The following is a 22,888-nucleotide window of genomic DNA, read 5'->3' as shown; positions in this document are numbered from 1 at the left end:
ACTACCATGGGGGGGGTGACTAGGGTTTTGTTGGCTTGGTGTAACCCTGTGAGGAAAGGTGTTATGTGGTGGCCTATTCTGTGTGTGACCACCTGGCGGCGCCAGGGCATCACATTCCCCCTTGGTTTAATACAGACCGTCCGCGGGCTGTCCGACCACTGAAAGGTCAAAATTAAGTTTGGGGGAAAAGGTGTATATAAGGCTAAGTAGTCGTCAGCTGTGTCAGTTGCCCCTGGCGTCACAATAGTGTTAGGGAATTAATTTATAGTGTATGTGTTGATTTTGTGCATAAAGGAAGCAGGTCAGCCCTTTCACAAACACCATTACAGTCAGATTGTTCTCAGGATGTTAGCCTCCGTGGTATTCCTCAAACATGTTTTAAGGAAGCTTTAACTTGTCAAGCTTCCCCATTAGATTTTCACCTGAGTAGTAGAGTTAAAGAGAGGATTTGGAGGAGGTAATATATTGATGTATTTTCCCTGCTCCCTTCTGGAAAGGAGCCGATACGTATTGGTGGGCCTGAAGTTAAGGGTATAAGTGACGGACATAAGAAGAGGATTTTCAAGTAATTTCACAATTGGCTACAGGCCTTATCAATCTATGCATCTGTGCTGGGTGAAAAGTCCCCGAGTGATTGTAGTGGGCTCTTTCAGCACATTGATTCCATTTTGGAAGCCTATCGGAATTTTGGTGGGGTAGCTTGGCTTGCTTATGATGAGTCGTTCTGTTAGAAAATGGCGGTACACTCCACAGTGAGATGGGGCAAAAAAGACGTGGGTTTGTTGGTTAACCTTATGGAGGTGTACCACCCGCGTGCGAGCTGCCAGGCTGCTGCTGCTAGGATCCAGAACCCCGGTGGCTCAAGGGGTCTCCATACCCGGGGGTCATGCGGCTACTCGATTAAAAGAAGGGGGAGATATGTACAGGAGTTTTTTGGAAAGTTCGTGACGCCACCCACGGTGCGTTATAATATGAGGGACCACCGCTGACGTTGGGGAGCCCGGTGATGATGGTGTGGTGGCAGCCTGATGTTTAACTCCTCCATGGGTAGGGGGTTTGTGTCCCGGGGCCCGTTGATGGTTGGGATGGTATTTGGGTGCCGTGGGGGATGGGAACAGCGGTCTTCAATGTACTCACTCAGTCCTGGAATAACTACACCGACAGCTTGTAAACTAGAGTTCTGAGCACCACTGCAGCCTGCGGGGAGCACGCTTGGATCTGTGCCCTTGGTGTTGCTGTTAGCCTGTGGTCCTGTCCTTGGCACCTTCGTCTCTGTTGGACCCGTGGGTATAAAACTCTTCGGGTCCCGCTCAGCCGTATGGGTAACAGAGTGAGCCTGCTCTCCGGGTTCACGCGTAGGATTTCTTTGGACTGTAGTGGGAAAGTACTATCCCATCGGTGCGCTAGTACCCGTTTTTGAAGCGGGTTGGGGATGACACTTGAAGTCTTCACCCCCGTCGGGTAAATTACCGGAGCGCGTGAAGCTACTTTCCGGCCTGGAGACCACATATCCCGTTGTGCCCTGGCCCCTGCCCGGTGATAGCTCAAGGCTGCCGGCTGCCCTCCTTGGCAGTCCGTGCGCCTTGACATTATCCCCTGCGACCGGGGTTCTAGCTCCTACCAGGCCCAGACCAATGTCTGCCACCTAGTACTCAGGAGCCCTGCTCCGTGACCTCTCCCTCCAGAGAGTCACTTCACCTCCTCTCCTTTCACTCTCCACTGCTCAAGCTCAACTGTCACTTTCTTCACTCTCCCCTCACCAACCCCCCATGTGGGCGGCCCTATTCCCTTCAGGCCCCCCCAATGGTGTGTCTGGAAGGTTAAAGTGGGAAGTGTTCCTAGGATTTTGATTGGTTAAGCTGTTAGCAACAGCAAAGGACCAGGATCTGTAACCAAGGAGGGTGGATACTGTGCAGAAGGGCAGATTGCACAATACCCTGTGACGACCTTGTGACGACATGGACTCTCATGGGTTAAAGTTTCTTAAAATTCATCCAGACAGCATGATAGATTGTTTATAGACGGGGGAGAGGTCCCTCATTGTTTTTAAAAGACCCTTGTTGACTCAATGTAATTGTGTTGGCCACTGAAAGCCAGACGTATTGTTCTCCAGACTTTTCCAGTAACCATTGTATTGTAGTTGTGTATTGCTAATGTGATTACCTTAGTAACCATTGTTGAGTCTGTGACTTGCAGACTCCATGTAGATATCTTCAGTCTTTCTGTAGAAATCATTTGGATGAACATTGTCCATGCAGATTGAGATTCATCCAATGGGAGAGGCGCTCTTGTCCAACCAATCGATGAGGACGCAGTGTATCTAAGTGGAAGGCTGTGGCTATAAAAGGGACTTCTTTAAGCCACCAGGTTGTTGATGGATGCTGATGGATCCAGTCTAAGCTCTTCGGAGCTGACTAGAGGATCAGGATATCTTATGGCTTCAATCTAGGGACTCCGGTTTCGGTTGGAGACCATATCCACAGCCTAGGGATTTCGACCCCGGCTGCCAGGATTGTAACATCATACCAGGACTACCAAAGGAGGACACTCAGGTTGGGACAGTTCAGTCACCTGCTACAGACTTTGCAGACCTCAGACAGCTTCCTAAATCTGGCATTATTCCTTTCTCGATGGGTGCCCGCCAAAAGCGGGGTGCTGCTGGATTGGAGTAAGCGGCCCTGGAAGCTCTGAGGCATGGACATTCTAAATCCCTGGTGAGCCAGCGGAAGGGTGAGACTCTGTTGCCTGTTACATTTGTGTTTTGCTGGTTATGTGCCGTTAATTGTTTGGGGATCCAATAAAGTCTAATTATTGTGGTTCCCTCACCCTGTGTTGTCTGAGTAGTGTTACGCCCACGGTTAAGGAGGCCGGCGTTCAGTTGGGATGAGCCCTGAGCCACGCTGTCTTTCTAAAGGCGGCGGGTTTTAGTGGACGAGAGCACCCACTGAGCCCCGTGTCTCCACAGACCTGATAGGCCAGGGCGTCACATTGCCACAAAGGAGTAATTTAATGAGGCAAACTCCTAATCAACATTTAAAGAAAGGTGTTTGCTTCTCTTTCAATGAATCAGCCAGTAAGTGGCTTAAGGGTATGACCGCACTTTGCAGTTCAATTCTGCAGCGTGTAAGTCACTGCGTGTGCATCTCAGAACGCAGCCGAAAAAGCTGCGTTCTGAGACGCATTCGGCAGAACGCAAAATGCGGACATTCCTGGTGAGAATTCATGTGTTCTGGATGCTTTCTCTGCCATAGACAGAGTGGGAACAGCATCCAGAACGCACATATTTCACAGAACGCACCCACTCAGCTGCTCGACTGCAGCATCCCCATAGACTTGCAGCAGAGCGAGTGGGACCGCCCTGTCACTGTCATGGCTGGCTGCGGACAGTGCCGCGCGATCAGAATGAACTCGGATGAACTTCACCCGACTTCATTGTGATCGCGCGGCTCTGTGCGTGTGCAGCGGCTTGATTTACGGTCACACGTGAAGGACTCACCTGTGATCGCAAATCCCCTGAGTGACTGCAGTGAGCTGCGCGATCAGCTGGGCTTTCACTCAGGTTACTCGCGGCCACAGCTGCAGTCCTCCACCAGAGAGCGGTGGCCGCGAGTAACCTCAGTGACAGCACAGCTGATCGCACGACTCCCTTCAGTTGCTGCATGGAGCTCACAGGAGCGGCGGTGTTCTACTGCCGCTCCTGTCAGCTTCCGATGTAGCAGAGCTGGAAGCATCAGGGGACCTTGCCAGACCTGGAGGGTATTTTTGAGGGGTTAATAAAGTGGTGAAAGCGGGTGCTTTTTGTCTTTCATTACAAATAAATGATTTTTTGGATGTGTGTGTTTATTTACTTTAACTTACAGGTTCATCATGGAAGGTATCTTGGGGAGACGCCTGCCATGATTAACCTAGGACTTAGTGGCAGCTATGGGCTGCTGCCATTAACTCCTTATTACCCCGTTTTCCACCGCACCAGGGCAATTCGGGGTAAAGTCCCGGGACTGTCGCATCTAATGCATGCGGCAATTCCGGGCGGCTGCTGGCTGATATTGTTAGGCTGGGGAGCTCCCCATAATGTGGAGCTTCCCATCCTGAGAATACCAGCCTTCAGCCGTGTGGCTTTACCCTGGCTGGTATCCAAATGGGGGGGGACCGCACGTCATTTTTTTTTCATTTATTTATTTATTTTTTTTACTGTTCGATATAGACACACCCACCGGCAGCTGTGATTGGTTGCAGTGAGACAGCTGTCACTCAGCGTGGGGGCGTGTCTGACTGCAACCAATCATAGGCGCCGGTGGGCGGGGAAAGCAGGGAATACGTAATGGATTAATGAGCGGCCAGCATTTTCAAAAGAGAATCCGCCACAGTGTGAACGCCGTGCAGCGCCGCGCTGGTGATCGTGGATCGGTGAGTATGAGAGAGGGGGTGGGAGGGAGAGACTGACATGGACAGAGAGAGAGATAGAGAGAGAGAGAGACCGACCGACAGAGAGAGAGATAGAGACCGACCGACAGACCGACCGACAGAGGGAGAAAGACGAAAGAACTGTCTTTGTTATGTTAAAAAATACATGTGGATCGCAATAATAATGCAATGCAAGCGCACTGCTTCACATTTTGGCAGCGATTTTCTACAACTCATTGATTTCAATGGGTGTAGAACGGAGCCAAAATGACAAAAACAATTGACATGCTGCTTCTTTGAATGCATGGTTTTTGCCACAAAATATGCAAATTAAACGCTGCGTTTGGAAACGCAAAATGCGGAATAGAAATCCCCATTTTCCATAGACTTTGCTGGAAAATCAAAACGCATGCCTTTTGGCATGAAAACGCTGCAGTTAAAAATGGACCTGAAAAGCAGCTGAAAAGCAGGTGGAAACGCAAAGTTTCATACCCTAAAGGCTGCTTTACACCAGACAATCTATCGTGAGATAGATCGTCGGGGTCACGGTTTTTGTGACGCACATCCGGCATCGCTGGCGATGCCGGCCTGTGTGACACCTCCTAGCGACGCAGTATCACTCACAAATCGTGAGTCGTGTACTGCTCGCTAGGTTCCATAATATCGTTTAATTTAGTTGTTCATCGTTTCCGGGGTAGCACACGCCGCTCCGTGTGACACCCTGGGAACGATGAACAGCAGCTCACCTGCGTCACGCGGCCGCCGCCGCCTATGTGAAGGAAGGAGGTGGGCGGGATGTTTACAACCCGCTCATCTCCGCCCCTCCGCTTCCATTGGCCGGCGGCCGTGTGACGTCGCTGTGACGCCGAACGTCCCTCCCACTCCAGGAAGTGGACGTTCGCCGCCCACAGCGAGGTCGCACGAGAGGTAAGTATGTGTGACGGGGGTTACTGACTTTGTGCGACACGGGCAGCGATTTGCCCGTGACGCAAAAAGGACGGGGGCGGGTACGATCGATTGTGAAATCGCACAATCAGTCGTACCATGTAAAGCAGCCTTTACTCCATCCAATATTCCACAATCTTCCACTCACCAGTATCTTCAATATCTAACAACCATGCATCTTAACTACTTCTGTGCTACCACAAATTTGTGGAAGGTAAAGCTCTGTGAAGCTGATGACACTATATACAGAAGTAATAAAAACTGCCAAAATTAGTATTGAAGTGATCATTTTATTTATCTGTTTTCTCATATTACAATGTTAATAAACTTTGTATGCAGATTTAATCTCACATTTTCTTCTCCATATTTTAACTATTATACAATATGGCTGAATATAATCTTTGTAGTCAACTACTCTCATTCTATAAGTCAGCTATTGGATAAAAAACGTTTATATAGAATGCAGTTTAATACATTGTAAAAGCATTTGAATACGTTATTTTGAACCTACTTTTCTCAGAACGCAGTCCCTTTTTTTTTTAATATATAGTGATTCTGTAAAATACATTGATACTATCATAGGCATAGAAACAGCATGCCTTCAGCACTGATCTGCAGTATTACTTTTATAACTGAACTTGATATTACTTTTATAACTGAACTTGATATTACTTTTATAAATGAACTTGACAACCTTCTTTGTCAGTTTAAATTTTCTTCAAATTTATAGGATATAAAAACTGCTGTATAGGGCACGTCTTAAAGGCTGTAGTGTCGTTAATACTCAACAGGAGGCATTCCCATTACAACATAGACAGTTCAGATGAGAGATACCTCCTAAACATAAGCAAAATAGGTTGCTGCCAAGATAGCAAAGATGGCTGCTAATTTCAGAAGGAATGTTATTGTAGATTTGTTTTCTCGCATTTCTGCAATGCAAATACGAGTCTTGGTTGCTTTAATAATGCGATCCTTTTGCGTTAAAATGGCTTTCCTGGCTCCTTCCCATTTACCAGGTCCTGACAGGCGGTATTGGTAAGGTGAACAGGGCCCAAAAAACAGCTCTGAAGCAAGTTTAGGGTCTGTAATCCAATACTGTAATAGGCTGGGCTTGGCACCAAACTGAGAAGCAATTTCATCCATGTATTCCAAGAAGTCGACCTGTATGGTGTGTCGTGGACTTTCCACATACCTTAAAGAAAAGAAAGATACAATGACAATTTGCAAATATGGTACAATAAGAAGTTGTTAAATAACAAAGTTGCAAATATTTTGAAACTTAATAGGAGCATTCAGGCTATTCTCATTTTCTGGATATCTGCAGGGTCACAGGCACTAATGAGTAGGATCAGTGGCGTAACTAGAGTTTGATGGGCCCCCATGCAAATTTCGGACCTGGGCCCCCCCATAAGTACAACTACACTTGGGGTACGGGACAATGACACTGACACTTGGGGTACAGGATAATGACGCTGACACTTGGCTCTTACCCATAGCACCCAGATTTCCCATGATCTGAAATCCCTCTGTAGCGCCCCTGACTATATCACTCTCACAGAAAGGAGCTGCCTGCTGATCTGCAGAGCGGGCCCCTAAACTGCTGGGCCCTGTCGCAGTCGTGACCTCTGCGACCGCGGTAGTTACGCCCCTGAGTAGGATGGATGGGGATGCAGAATATCTGCCACTTGTGCATGTGAATAGGTATCTAAAAATGGGAATGTTGGTGTTACTCAACTCCCAATGCAGAAGTGAGCGGGGCTGAATTACCTTTTTAAAATTTTTTTACAGAAACTTTAATCATGCACCAAATCTGCACTGACTTTTCCACAGCCAGAGTACACAAAAAATGATTTTTCGATATGAATGACAACAGGGGCTAAATAGTGTCATATGTGGACAGGGCCGGCTCCAGGTTTGTGGGCCCTGGGTGAAAGAGTCTCAGTGGGCCCCATGCACATGCTGAAGCGCACATAAAGATTCATACACATACAGGCAGCATACGTACACATACATATTCAAAGACAAATTCACAAAAATACATATAAATGGATATCAATATATACATAGTCATACACACTGACATACATAGATATAAATCATACATTCACACAGACACATTAGAGATATTTTAATATGAGGAAGCCAGCAGCAGCCTCACTCACTCACTCTTGTCTTCCGCCAACTCCTCCCGAGCATGTGGCTGTGCGATGCTGAATGGTGGCCATTACTAACAGACATGGCCGCACACTGACACTGCTGTATATACATCACAGGAGAGGCTGAGGACATACACATTACAAGGGGCCTTCATATTACTGGGGAGGGAACATACAGCTCTAAGGGAAACATACAGCTTTTGGATGTGGGAAACATACAGCTCTGGAGAAGGGGAACATACAGCTTTAAGGGGAACATACAGCTCTGGGGTGGGGGAAAATACAGCTCTGGGGGGTATACAGCACTGGGGTGAGGAGACATACAGCTCTGAGGGTTATATAGCACTGGGGTGGGGGGACATTCCACTCTAGAAGGGTTCATTCAGCTCTGGGGGGTATACAGCACTGGGTTGGAGAGACATACAGCTCTGGGCGGTTTACAGCACTGGGGGGGACATACAGCATGGGGTGCGGGCATGCAGCTCTGAGAGGTATACAGCACTGGAGTGGGGGGAAATACAGCTCTGGAGGGTATACAGCCCTGGGTTGAGGGGACATACAGCTCTGGGTTGTATACAGCCATTGGGTGGGGGACATACAGGTCTGGGGGTATACAGCTCTGCATTGGGGAACATACAGCTCTGGTGGGGGTATACAGCACTGGGGTGAGGGGAATACAGCTCTGAGGGGGTATACAGCACTGCGCTGGGGGACAAACAGCTCTGGGGTGGGCAGGCAATCACCTCTGGGGTGCATACACACCACTGGGGTGAGGGGACAACATACAGCTATGTGGGGGTATACAGCACTGTGGTGGGGAACACAGCTCTGAGGGTATACAGCACTGGGGTGTGTATACAGCTCTGGTGCTGCAGCTCCTTTCTCTCCATCTGTGGGACAGGAGAGCACCACGCTCTTAATCCACCCACAGATGAATTTTAGTGCCCCTTCACACAGAATTCAACAGTGAACACTGTGTGCCAGTGTGGATTTAAAGGGCTGGCAGCCAGCAAAGTGCGGCTACCGGCCTGAGCACTGCGGTCTTCGGAAATCGTCCAGGAGGATGCAGAATACATCACTGCCCCTGCCGGTGGTGAGTGGACCCTCCGGCGTTTCAGGGCCCCGACACTTGCCCGGGTGTGTCGGGTGTGGATGCTGGCCCTGTTTGGCGACTATAATATCATTGCTCAAATTGTAGGCAGCGTACACTGATGAATAAGACATGTTGCGTTTTTTGTTAAATATACATTACCCACTATACATTGTAGTCTTATTTCAATGCCTAATATCAAAAGTAAGACAAATGTGGGTCTTATTACATTATAGCCACACAATATTTTACATACTCAAATGTAAACAGGTGCAATGATACAACTGCGCAGACAATGAGGACAGTGGTAACTGAATCAATAAATGTTTATTTACTTGACACAGATAAGGAAAAGGTGCCTTTTGCATGCAGTGAGGGACTAGCACAGTTGATAACTATTATTCTACTCATATCATTAAATAACAGTCCCTATCAACTAGATCTGTTCCTAATTCCCCAACCCGGGAAGAGTCAGTGTCATTTCCTTCCTCGTCACTGTTGTCAACTATCTAAATAGCGCAAAACAGCACACCGACCCTAACGGGTATCGACAACCCTACCCATTAGACCTTTAGTCCAAGTTGGCAGAAACTTCATAGGTTCAGAACACTGACCGCCTTCATTCCCTGAAGTGTGGCCTTGGTATCCACTTAGTACCATAAGTCTGCACAGGAAGCAATGGCCCACAACATGATCCTCCGCCACGGCCAGGATGTGTCTTGAAACTGGTCATGATCTTCACCTAGAAATGGTAACGGATTTTCAGCTCTAAGTCAGCTCTGCTGCTCACATGACCATACTGCTGCAAGATCAGGCAACCAACCCCACCCCTTCTCTTCTCTCCCAGGATTTTATAATTAACTGTGGTGATGATGATGAGACTCAGATACCTGAGGTGCATGCGTACTATCCTGTGAGTTCAGATCAGGAAGAGGAGGAGTGGGACAACATAGAGTATGACAATAAAGTTCTAGATCGCACTTGATGTGAACCCAGAGGCACACAGCTGACTAACTCAGCAGATGACGAGGAGGAGGAGGAAGAAGATGAAGAGATTACATTGGCGATTCCCGCACAAACACGTAGTGGTGCAACGATGAAAAGCACTGCATGATTAGGTACAACTCTGGCTGTGGCCAGCAGTGGTCTCAGGTTTGCAGTTTCGCAGGAAAAGGGTTGCCTAGCCTGGGCCTTTTTTTAGACTGTAACGGATGACCCAACTTTCGTTATCTGCCAATGTTGTAAACGACTCAGTAGAGGCAAAAATTCAAATGATTTGACTACTACATGCATGAACCGGCACATGTGCAACCAACCTGCATTACTGTGGGAATCTTACTGCGCTAAAATGCGGACTACACAACCACCGGAAGCCAAATCAACCGTGTCTGCTGCTTCTTTCTTCTCCTGCGTCACCATCGAAACTATTCTCACACAGATCTCCAACCATAAAACCTCCACTTGGTTAACCATTACAGTTGGGGTGAGTGCGAGACCATTAGCTATTATGGAAGTGACCATGCCTGGTATTTTTGACCCATATGAGATGCGTAGGCCACATTCTATTTGTTGCATGGACCATAGTTCCCTGATGTGTAAAGACACCATGTGGTAAATGGGGGGGGGCAATTGATGCCACTGAGCTGCTGTCTGCCTGAAAGGTTTTTAAATCTCAGGACTCCAAGATGGGTCTCCAAGTTGTCTTGTCTGTACTGGCAGAGGTGTGGTAGCACGAGGCCTAATCCTGTCACTCATCTCCTTTTTAAAATTGAAATGCCAGGCCCCATCCTGTATGTTGCATGGGTCATGCTTCCCTGTTGTGCAATACACTCTGGGCAAATGGCTGTCTGATTGAAAGGTTTTTAAATATCAATACTCCAAGATGGGTCTCTAAGTTGTGTCTTGTCTGTAGTACCTGGGTACTGGGAGCAAGAGGTCTATGCCTGTTTTTCATCTTGTTGTCTCTGGTGAAGGTAGAAATGTTGTTTCAGGCCTTGCTACAGAGCCTGTCCCAAGCATCCTTGTTGCATTGTTGGAGTATTTGTAGTCTGTGTCAATTGTTGCCACTTTTCCTGTTGCCTGACTTTATTTTTTGGAAATTTGAACACCTCAAGTAGAGTCTCCAAATTGTGTTTTGTCTGTAGGGCCCGGTCTCTGGGAACAAGAAGCTAAATCCTGTCACGCATGCATCTCTTGATTTTTAAAATAAAAATGCCAGTCCACATCCTGTGTCTAAGTCAACGCAATCAGGCAGTGCTTATATTAATATGCATTGAAGAACGCAGTCACACAGCTGCAGAGTTGTGGAACACTATCCAGGCCCAGTTTGATCAATAGCTTTCTCCGCTGAAATTGGAGCCAGGGAAGGCCGTGTGTGATAACGGTGGAAACCTAGTGGCGACATCACATGTGCATTGCATTGCCTTGTTACAGGGCCGGTCCCACGCATCTATGTTGAGGAGTTCCACTAATTTTAGTCTGTTTAATCAAAATATCTCTTTCAAAAAGGTGTAGTATTAAAACTACTAAATATGATCCCAGTGCTCTATCACTATACCTATAGTTTATTCTAGGGGAATACAGACATGATGAAACATGAAATAGAATAATTTAATTTTATTGAATCAATTAAATATATAAAAAGCAAGGATGCAAACCACCGTGGGATACCATAATACAGACGGTATGAATAAATATATCACAGAACAGTATACATTGCACTATACAATATAAAGAGCAGATTTAATATTGCACTGATAAGTATAAAGTGCCAATATGATATCCTATGGATACAAGTAAAGTGCTAATAAAAAATGTAGTTCATGTGTATGTAAATAGTTATAAATACGATTCAAAACAAATTTAATATAACATTGTAAAGTAAAAAGCGCATATTTAAATAAGACCAATGAATATGCAAATAAAGTGCTGTGCTAAGGAAAAACACGATTCCTTCATATAACAATCAATGCGCTGTCGTGTCACCAAGCATGTCCTCTAGAATTTTCATCACTTTATCTACGGTGTCACAGTTAACAGTCACAGTCGGATCAATTCCAACATTCAAGATTCTTATTGCCTTATGGATATACAGTACTGTTTGTTACACTGGAATATGATTTATGGTCTATGAATGCTAAATATATATTGTCATGGGTCTTTATTAGGGATGATCGAATACCAAAATATCCACTTCGACGAAGATCCGACGAATAGGTTGGCACTATTCGACTATTAGCGAATATTTGATGCACAATGTAAGTCTATGGGAAACTCGAATAATGTCACATTGGACCTAACGGAGAGCTGTGGTGACTGAGGAAAAGGCTGAAATGGATGGGGAAAGGCAGAAACAGTATGGGCACAGCCTGTAGAAGGTGCCTCACTGCATTTCTGGTGTCTTGGAATAACGTGTTCAGAGCAGCACGCGGCGTTTACGTAGTCGCCAGAACAGCTCTAAAACCAAAGTAATCACTTTTTTGACAAACAGAAGGCAGGTCTTTCGGTCTCTCTCTCATCTGTCGGTCTCTCCCTCTCCCCCCCTCTCTAGTACTCATCGCCACTGACGCGGTGCTCCACGGCTGTCACACTGCTCTGGTGGCTTCTCCTGTTTTTAAAAATGCCGGCCGCTCATTATTCCATCTCGTATTCCTTGCTTCCCCCGTCCACCGGCGCCTATGTTTGGTTGCATTCAGATGCGCCCACACGCTGAGTGACAGCTGTCTCACTGCAACCAATCACAGCCGCCGGTGGGCGGGTCTATGTAGTGCAGTAAAATAAATAAATTATTTAAAAAAAACGGCGTGCAGCCCCCTCAAATTTTGATACCAGCCAAGATAAAGCCACATGGCTGAAGGCTGGTATTCTGAGGAGGGGGAGCCCCACGTTATGGGGAGCCCCCCAGCCTAAAAATATCAGCCAGCAGCTGCCCGGAATGGCCACATCCATTATATGCCACAGTCCTGGGACTCTACCCAGCTCATCCCAAATTGCCCTGGTGCTTTGGCAATCGGGGTAATAAGGAGTTAATGGCAGCCCATAGCTGCTACTAAGTCCTAGGTTAATCATGGCAGACATCTATGAGACACCCCCAATGATTAATAACAATCAAGAAAGTTGGGCACCGCAGCACTGGGCTGTGTAGTGGAGCCATACTCACAGGTATCAGTGATCAGCTGTTCCAGGACTTCTTAGCTGCTTCTTAGGCCCCTTTCACACGTCAGTGATTCTGGTACGTTTGTGCTTTTTTTTAAACGTACCAGAATCACTGACATACGCAGACCCATTATAATGAATGGGTCTGCTCACACGTCAGTGATTTTTCACTGCACGTGTCTCCGTGCGGCGTACCCGCGTGTGCGTGTTTGCCGCACGGAGACATGTCCATTTTTTTCTGGCATCACTGATGTTCCACGGACCACGCAGTGGTGTGGTCCGTGAAACACGTGCCAGAAAAAAACGTGCTTTTAAAATAAAAAACATTTTAACTCACCCGGCGTCCAGCGATGTCCTCTGCAGCCCGTTCTGCCGGCTGCTTCTGAGCCGGCTCATTACTGTCGCACATATTCATTATGAGCGACACAGCCCACCCGGAAGCAGCTGCTGCGGGGGTCAGCGCCGGCCGGATGCTGCACCGCGGGAGCGATCAGCACCATGGAGAGCGGGAGCGCGCACAGGTGAGTTGATTTCTAAGTGCAATCATGGGCCACGGAGAACGGAGCCCGGATTGCACTTAGACAACCCACTGTGCCGTGATTCACGGCACACGCAGGGACATGTGCGTGTTTTACACGCTGGTGAAAAACGTCAGTGTTTTTCACTGACGTGTGAAACGGGCCTTATGCGGCAGACAGACAACAGCTGTTTCGCGCTGTAACTAGTGCTTTAACCGCACCCGCATTCCCCTCTCCCCCACATGATGTTATCTGTATGCACAGAATAAACATTGCAAATTCCCAAAGTGAGCTGCCGCTTTTCCTTCTTTACCCCCAAAGATTAACCTGTAAGTGAAAGTAAATAAACACATACACCCGAAAAAAAACCTTTATTTGGAATAAAAGACTAAAAAAAATCACCCTCTTCCACCACTTTATTAAAATCCCCAAATACCCCTCCAAAGCCAGCGTAATTCTCACGAGGTCCCGCGATGCATCCAGCTCTGCTACATGAAGCTCACAGGAGCGGCCATAGAACACCGCCGCTCTCTGTCAGCTGTAACCGCAAATCAGGCCGCAGCACACAGACAGAGCCGCGCGATAACAATGAAGTCGGGTGAAGTTCATCCGACTTCATTCTGATCGCGCGTCTCTGTCTCGCAGCCAGCCATGTTGTATGGGGATGTAGCAGACCCGAGTGGGACCGCACTGTCAAAAATGCATCGAAAATGCTGATCAGGAATGTTACCACTTACTGACAGCAAGCAGACATGGTGGGGAATGTTTCCATTCACTGACAGCAAGCAGACATGGTGTTGGGGAATGTTTCCATTCAATGACAGCAAGCAGAGATGATGGGAAATGTTTCCACTCACTGACAGCAAGCAGAGATGATGGGTAATATTTCCATTCACTGACAGCAAGTAGAGATGATGGGGAATGTTTCCACTCAAGGACAGCAAGCAGAGATGGTGGAGAATGTTTCATTCACTGACAGCAAGCAGACGTGTTGGGGAATGTTTCCATTCAATGACAGCAAGCAGAGATGGTGGTAAATGTTTCCATTCACTGACAGCAAGCTGACATGTTGGGGAATGTTTAATTCACTGACAGCAAGCAGACGTGTTGGGGAATGTTTCCTTTCAATGACAGCAAGCAGACGTTGGAGAATGTTTCCATTCAATGACAGCAAGCAGAGATGGTGGGGAATGTTTCCATTCAATGATAGCAAGCAGAGATGATGGGGAATGTTTACACTCACTGACAGCAAGCAGAGATGGAGGAGAAAGTTTCCATTCACTGACAGCAAGCAGAGATGGTGGGGAATGTTTCTATTTATTGACAGCAAGCAGAGATTATGGGGAATGTTTCTATTTATTGACAGCAAGCAGAGCATAGAGCATGGCTGACTGCGAGGCAGAGCAATGCGATCAAAATGAACTCGGATGAACTACACCCGACTTCACTGTCATCGCGCGGCTTTGTCTGTGTGCCGCGGCCTGATTTGAAATTACAGGTGAAGGACTCACCGGTGAACGCAAATTCCCTGAGTGACTGAAGTGAGCAGTGCGATCAGCGGTGCCGTCACTTAGGTTACCCGCGGCCAGCTGCAGTCCTCCACCTAAGAGCGGTGGCCGTGGGTCATCCGAGTGACGTCACCGCTGATTGTGCAGCTCACTTCAGTTGCTGCGTGGAGCTCACAGGAGCAGCGGTGTTCTACGGCCGCTCCTGTCAGCTTCATGTAGCAGAGCTGGATGTGTTGTGGGGCCTCGTGAGAATTATGTCGGACCTGGAGGAGTATTTGGGGATTTTAATAAAGTGTTGAAAGAGGGTGGGGTTTTTTTGTCTTTTATTCCAAATAAAGGATTTTTTCGGGTGTATGTCTTTATTTACTTTCACTTATAGGTTAATCATTGGGGGTTTCTCATAGACGCCTGCCTTGATTAACCTAGGACTTAGTGGCAGCTATGGTTTGCATTAACTCCTTATTACCTCGACTGCGACTGCACCAGGGCAATTCGAGATGAGCCGGGTAGAGTCCTGGGACTGTTGCATCTAATGAATGCAGCAATTCCGGGCGGCTGCTGATATTTTTAGGCTGTGGGGCTCCCCATAACGGGGGGCTCCCCATCCTGAGAATACCAGCCTTCAGCCATGTGGCTTTATCTTGGCTGGTATGAAAATTTGGGGGGACAGCACACTGGTGTTTTTTTAATTATTTATTTATTTTACTGCACTATATAGACCCGCCCACTGGCGGTTGTGATTGGTTGCAGTGAGACAGCTGTCACTCAATGTGGGAGCACGTCTGACTGCAACCAATCATAGGCGCCGGTAGGCGGGGAAGCAGGCAATACAAGATGGAATAATGAGCTGACGGCATTTTCAAAAGCTGGAGAAGCCGCCAGAGCAGGGTGACAGCTGTGCTGCGCCGGTGATCAGTCAGTGATTGGTGAGTATGAGAGAGGGGGAGAGACAGACAGACAGAGAGAGAGAGACCGAAAGACGTGCCTTCTGTTTGTCAAAAAAGAGATTTATGGAGCTGCTAATAGCAACTGGACGCTGTGTTCAGCCCTTACAAGGACTATTTATTAGTTGGATCTAAGAATGCTCTCCCACACACAGTACAGTCTATCTTCACCGCCAGCTCCCTATGACTGCGCGTTCACAAAATGGTCGCTGGCTTATATAGCCCCTATGACCCTGTCCGGCCAAGCCAATCACAGTAACACCACAACAAAGATGGCTGTGGCATTACTCTGAGGGCAAGCAACATTGGATGCGTTTATTGACTGGAAAACAGGAAGTCAGAAATGAAAATGAAAGTATCGAAGCGAATACCATATTAGCCATCGGATACCGAATACCTCGAATACCCTATTATCAGTCGGATACCGAATAGTAGCTCATCTCTAGTCTTTATGTCTATTATGTATGTGATCATTATATATATATTGCTTTTAGATATACCTATATGTAAAAAGATTGAAGTATTCATGATGTAGGATCATTCTATTGTTTTATATAATACTGTTCACTAAATTACAGTATGATTTATTATGGTCTTTGAATGTTAAATATATATTGTCATAGTTCCCTATGTCCAACATGTATGTATTTATGGGCAAGTAAAATGAATCGAGGATTTGCATTGCAATATTACTCTATGAATTATAGGTGCTGACATATCCTAGGTGGCTGTGTAGTGCGTGTGTGCGCTGTTCTCCGCTGCCTCTCTGGGTTGCGCTGCTGTCTGAGGGAGCCACGCGTGCTCTCTGGCTGAGAAAGTATTTTTCTATTCGGCCACTGCGCATGCGCTTGCTTCAGTGACGAGCGGAGGGTCTGGAACAGCGCTGGACAACAGTGCACATGCGCCAACGATTCACAGCCACTGGAGGATCAGGGTGAGTGCTTATGTATATACTGTACCTATATAGGTTAGTAGTTTTATCTCATACTTTGTGTCATTTGGTCAAGCATGTTCATTGTTTGTTTGTTCACTATCACAGATCACTATAATTGTTTTTAATATCTGACCAATAAAAATTATTATTTTATGCGCAATTACTCCTTGTTCTTTCTTGTTATATATGCTATATGGAATTAGCATACATATGAGTGTACAATATGCAAACCTGGAAAATTTTTTAGATATCTGCTAGAGTATTAGTATTTCGCATGGGCGGTTTACATCTGCTGCCTTTCTTTGCTGTAAGAGGTACTTTGCACGTTGCGACATCACTAGCATCGGCTAGCGATGCCAAGCGCGATAGCACCCTCCCCCGTAGCACATGCGATATCTTGTGATAGCTGCCGTAGCGAACATCATCACTACGGCAGCTTCACACGCACTTACCTGCCCTGCGACGTCGCTCTGGCCGGCGACCCGCCTCCTTCTTAAGGGGGCGGGTCGTGCGGTTTCACAGTGACGTCACACGGCAGGAGGCCAATAGAAGCGGAGGGGCGGAGATGAGCGAGACGTAAACATCCCGCCCACCTCCTTCCTTCCACATAGCCGGTAGAGGCAGGTAAAGAGATGTTCCTCACTCCTGCGATGTGTCACACAGCGATGTGTGCTGCCACAGGAATGAGGAACAACATCGTATCTCCTTATTAGAGTTAAGCGCGATTCGCGGTTCGTGGTTCTCCAGTTCTCGGTTTGAGTGATTTTGGGGGCTGTTCTAGATCGAACTAGAACTCGAGCTTTTTGCTAAAGCTCGATAGTTCTAGTTACGTTCGAGAACGGTTCTAGCAGCAAAAAGACAAGCTAATTACTAGCTGGTTTTCCGCTGTAATAGTGTAAGTCACTCTGTGACTCACACTATTATGAAATTTCAGCGTATAGTGTGCGGTAACAGCGCATTCAGATCACTGCTGTTTGGATAATGGCGATAATGATAATTTTTTTTTTTTCCTTGTCTTCCTTCCCTAAGCGCGCGCGTGTAGTGGGGCGGGCCAGCATGTCAGCCAATCCCAGACACACACACAGCTAAGTGGACTTTTAGCCAGAGAAGCAACGGCATGTGTGATAGGATGTCCATGTCACATGTCCCTGCATTATAAAAACGGACATTTTCCTCCAGCACGCCATTATCTGCCTTCTGCGTCTGGGTGTCAGTCACCGCTGGCGTAGCTCCTGTCTCCGATACTGCTGTGTACGCTCTACACACCGCGCTATACAGAATAGGGATAGAAGTTTCTATTAGTCCTTGTAAGGGCTAATACCAGCAGGGTCAGAGCCATAGGTGACAGTCAGGTCCGTGAAAACAGATTTTAACAGCTACACAAGATGATAGCGTCAGTGTAGCTAAAGTCAGGGATTTCCCCATTAGGAGGGATAGAAAGTGAGGCTTCTTTTCCTCTACCCAGACCCACAACCCTGCCACTGTACCCTCCTGCCCTTTGCACACTCAAGCTCATTGTTACTAAGCCATTATACTAGCAAACACTGAGTAAACTTAGTGGCATCCTAAAAGTGGCTGTTAGACTTCCATTAGTGTCCTACTAGTGCAAATCTATGTGCAGCACCACTGCATTGCACACTCAAACTCATTGTTACTAAGCCATTATACTAGCAAACACTGATTAAACTTAGTGGCATCCTAAAAGTGGCTGTTGGACTTCCATTAGTGTCCCACTGGTGCAAAGCTATTTGCAGCACCACTGCATTGCACACTCAAACTCATTGTTACTAAGCCATTATACTAGCAAACACTGAGTAAACTTAGTGGCATCCTAAAAGTGGCTGTTGGACTTCCATTAGTGTCCCACTGGTGCAAAGCTATTTGCAGCATCATTAGATTGCACACTCAAACTCATTGTTACTAAGCCATTATACTAGCAAACTATGCTGCCAGTTTAAGGGCCATAGTTGCATTGTCAGGGATATTTATGTTGTTTATTCTGCTGTTAATAAAGATAGACCACCGCTGCAATCACCTCTCACTTTTTACTACCACATTTTAAGTGCACAATCTTGTCGCAATCAAAATAAGTGGCAAAATGACAGATGCTGGTGGAAAGGGGAAGAAGCGTGTTGGAAAAGGAAAAAAAGGGTTTGTCCATGGGGAAGGTGGCAAAGCTCCATTAACATCTGCTGAAGATAGACCATCTTCCAGCAAAAGTAAGATGTCTACTACTTACCGTGGACAATCCGATGTGCTCCCTTTTTTACGGACACGAACAACTGGAACAAAGGTAGATGATGGCCAAAAAAAGAAAATGCTTGAATGGATCTCAAGTGGTCCAACAAGTGCCCTCTCCGCCACCTCAACTACCGCATCAAAAAAACACCAGTCCTCTGAGTTGTCATCTCAATCACACTTGCTTTCTCCCAGCTCTGAAGTCTCCATCCGCCCTGCACAGTATGGTGGAACTGAGATGGCTGAGTCTGCAGAGCTGTTCAGTCACACTATAGCCTGGGAATCAGAGGTCTGCTCCCAAGCTACAGTGAGTACAGACCAGGAAATGGTCTGCAGTGATGCCCAGAACCTTTGTCACTCAGATTCAGGCCGTGATGAACAAGTTTCTGAGCATAATGTTGACCCTTATTCACAAACTGAAACACCTGTTGTAATAGACAATGAGGAACATACTGATGATGATGAGACGCAGATACCAGATTGGGATGACAACTTAAATATTCGGTCAGGGCAAGAAGAGGCTCGGTCTGAGGGTGAGGGGAGTGCAAACACAACAATTGATGAGGAAGTTCTAGATCCCACCTACTGTCAACCCACAGTCAGGCACTCGAGGAGGTCAACAAAGGCGGTGGAGGAGGATGCTACTGAAGACGAAGTTACCTTGCGCCTTCCTGGACAGAGGAGTAGTACTGGTAGCACGTCTACAACTGCATCCTCAGCCACCACTGTGCCTCTGAGCACTAGTCGGGGTGGATCAGCAGGTCGCATGTCCTCTAAGCCTTGCCTAGCCTGGTCTTTTTTTGACATAGCAAAAGATCGCCCAAATTATGTGATTTGTAAAATTTGTCGTGATTCTGTTAGTAGAGGGCAAAACCTCAGCAGTTTGACAACTTCTTCCATGAATCGTCACATGAATAAATATCATATGTCCCAGTGGGAAGCTCACCGTGCTGCAATGCGGCCTAGCGGAGCGAACCATCCACCGCCTGCCCCTTCCAGTGCATCCGCACGCTCTTCATCTTCTAGGACTGTGGGGACAGCTGTCACACCTGGTTTTCCACGCACAACTTCCACCACTGTAACCGCAACAGGCAGTTTGCTTGGTAGGTCGTCAGTTGGTTTGGAAGGGGAAACAAAACAAGTGCGTGTGTACAGCTCTCTCAGACATCGATAGCACCAACGTTGGATGAAGGCAACATCATGTCTACGCCTGCACTTTCCTCACAAACCTGCATTTTTCCAGGGACACCCTACTCAACACCGTCTACACACAGCAGCCAGATCTCTGTCCCTCAGATGTGGACAAAAAAAAAGGCCATTTCCTGCGACCCATGACAAAGCTAAGAGGTTGACTTTATCCCTCTGTAAGCTCTTGGCTACCGAAATGCTGCCTTTCGGCCTGGTGGACACACAGGATTTTAGAGACCTTATGTCTGTCGCTGTGCCCCAGTACCAGATGCCCAGTCGCCACTACTTCTCTAAGAAAGGTGTGCCCGCGCTACACCAGCATGTCGCACACAACATCACTGCTTCCTTGAGAAACTCTGTGTGTGAACGGGTGCATTTCACCACCGATACTTGGACCAGTAAGCATGGACAGGGACGTTACATGTCGCTGACTGGGCACTGGGTAACTATGGTGATAGATGGTGAAGGGTCTGCTGCACAAGTCTTGCCATCCCCACGACTTGTGTGTCAATCCTCTGTCTGTCCAAGTTCCGCCACTGCTTCTGCCACCTCCACCTCATCTGGGTCCTCCATCTCCGCCCCAAGCCTGCCTGGTCAAGCCACCAGCGTTAACACTGCGCAGAAGGAATCACGCACCCCTCATTACTATGCTGGCAGCAGAGAGCAACGGCATCAGGCGGTCTTTAGCTTGAAATGTCTTGGAAATAAGAGTCACACAGCGACTGAGTTGTGGGCAGCTCTGGAGACTGAGTTTAATAAATGATTGTCTCCACTCAACCTGCAGCCTGGTAAGGCCGTGTGCGACAATGCTGCAAACCTGGGTGCGACCCTTCGCCTGGGCAAAGTGACACACGTGCCTTGTATGGCTCACGTGTTGAACCTTGTTGTCTACCAATTTTTTACACACTATCCCGGCCTAGATGGCCTTTTGAACAGGGCACGAAAACTGTCTGCTCACTTCCGCCGTTCAACCACTGCTGCTGAGCGACTTGCATTGCTCCAGAAGTCTTTCGGCCTGCCGGTTCATCGCCTGAAATGCGATGTGCCAATACGCTGGAATTCGACTCTCCACATGTTACAGCGAATATGGCAGCACCGCCGAGCCCTGGTGCAATACGTCATGACGTATAGCCTGGGCCAATGAGATGCAGAGGTGGGGCCGATCACCCTGATGGAGTGGTCTCAGATCAAGGACCTATGCACCCTTCTGCACAGTTTCGACATGGCGACGAATATGTTTAGGGCTGACAATGCCATTATCAGCATGACAATTCCAGTCATTTACATGCTGGAGCACACACTAAACACTATTCGGAGTCAGGGGGTGGGACAACAGGAAGGGGAGGAACTACAGGAGGATTCATATGCGCAAGACACAACAACATCACCAAGGTCCAGACGTTCATCATCACCAATGCGGCAGGCATGGGACCATGGGGGACAGGGATCAACAAGGGCGCATGGTAGCAGGCGAAATGTTGAGGAAGGTGCAGGAGAACATGAAGAAATGGAGGATGAACTGTCCATGGACATGGAAGACTCAGCGGATGAGGGAGACCTTGGTCAAATTTCAGTTGAAAGAGGTTGGGGGGAGATGTCAGAGGAAGAAAGAACGGTTAGCACCTCTATGCCACAAACACAGCGTGGACTTGGTACGCATGGCTGCGCAAGACACATGAGTGCCTCCTTGCTAAACTACCTCCAACATGACCCTCGTATTGTCAAAATTAGAAGTGATGATGACTACTGGCTTGCCACAATATTAGATCCCCGGTACAAGTCCAAATTTTGTGACATAATTCCAGCCATAGAAAGGGACGCATATATGCAGGAGTATCAGCAGAAGCTGTTACTCGATCTTAGCTCGGCTTTTCCACCAAACAACCGTGCAGGTGCAGGGAGTGAATCTCCCAGTTGTAACTTGACAAACATGGTCAGTCTCGTCATCTTCAACAGTCTACCCGTACCAGTAGCACCGTATCTGGTGCTGGTAACAGCAATTTTATTGAATCTTTTCATAATTTTTTAGACCCTCCTTTGCAAGGCCACCAGAGACAACAAGTCTGACACATAGTCAACGGCTGGAGAGGATGATACAGGAGTATCTCCAAATGAACATCGATGCCATTACTTTGCAAATGGAGCCTTGCTCATTTTGGGCTTCAAATCTTGAAAAATGGCCAGAGCTCTCCACTTATGCCTTGGAGATTTTGTCGTGTCCAGCTGCCAGCGTTGTCTCTGAACGTGTCTTCAGTGCTGCTGGGTGTGTGCTGACAGATAAGCACACGCGTCTGTCCAGTGACAATGTGGACAGACTAACGTTCATCAAAATGAACAAGTCATGGATCCGCAAGGAATTTACTACCCCTGTGTCATCCTGGGGAGAATAAATGCTTGTGTATTTTGAATGTGCTTGATGCAAATCTAGCTGTGAAGTGTACAACTAGGGCACAAGTGCTGCCTCTGATGGGGTGTCTGTGTGGCCAATTTTTGGAAAAAAGGGAGACTCTTCTTGGAGTAACCCTTGCTGTGTTTTTAAAAATGATCCAAGATGCACAGCGCTGGGATCAGGAAAGACTTTGCTACCTACCCCGGTGTCTTCCTGGGGACGGTTAAGTATGGCGTATTTTTGAATGTGCTTGATGCAAATCTTCTGTGAAGTGTACAACTGGGGCACAAGTGCTGCCACTGAAGGGGTGGGTGTGTGTGTGGCCCAATTTTTGGAAAAAAGAAAGACTCCGCTTGGAGTAACCCTTGCTTGCTGTGTTTTTTAAAAGGAGCCAAGATGAACAAGTCATGGTTCAGCAA

The 22,888-nt window shown here is 47.3% G+C and overlaps 1 protein-coding gene across 1 annotated transcript in view; it reads right to left on the bottom strand.

Annotated features, from left to right (window-relative positions):
• Positions 1-5,619: 5,619 nt before the first annotated feature.
• LOC142249964 (flavin-containing monooxygenase 5-like) overlaps positions 5,620-22,888 on the bottom strand; it is a 255,743-nt gene continuing 238,474 nt past the window's right edge. The window contains exon 8 of the mRNA XM_075322000.1: positions 5,620-6,541. Within this exon, the coding sequence (XP_075178115.1) occupies positions 6,187-6,541 (355 nt within the window). The 3' untranslated portion in view covers positions 5,620-6,186. The remainder of the gene's footprint in view (positions 6,542-22,888) is intronic.

Source organism: Anomaloglossus baeobatrachus, chromosome 8 (genome assembly GCF_048569485.1).
Source record: "Anomaloglossus baeobatrachus isolate aAnoBae1 chromosome 8, aAnoBae1.hap1, whole genome shotgun sequence".
Taxonomy (NCBI): domain Eukaryota; kingdom Metazoa; phylum Chordata; class Amphibia; order Anura; family Aromobatidae; genus Anomaloglossus; species Anomaloglossus baeobatrachus.
The sequence above is the reverse complement of the archived record's forward strand: the minus strand, read 5'-3'. Positions and strand labels throughout refer to the sequence as shown.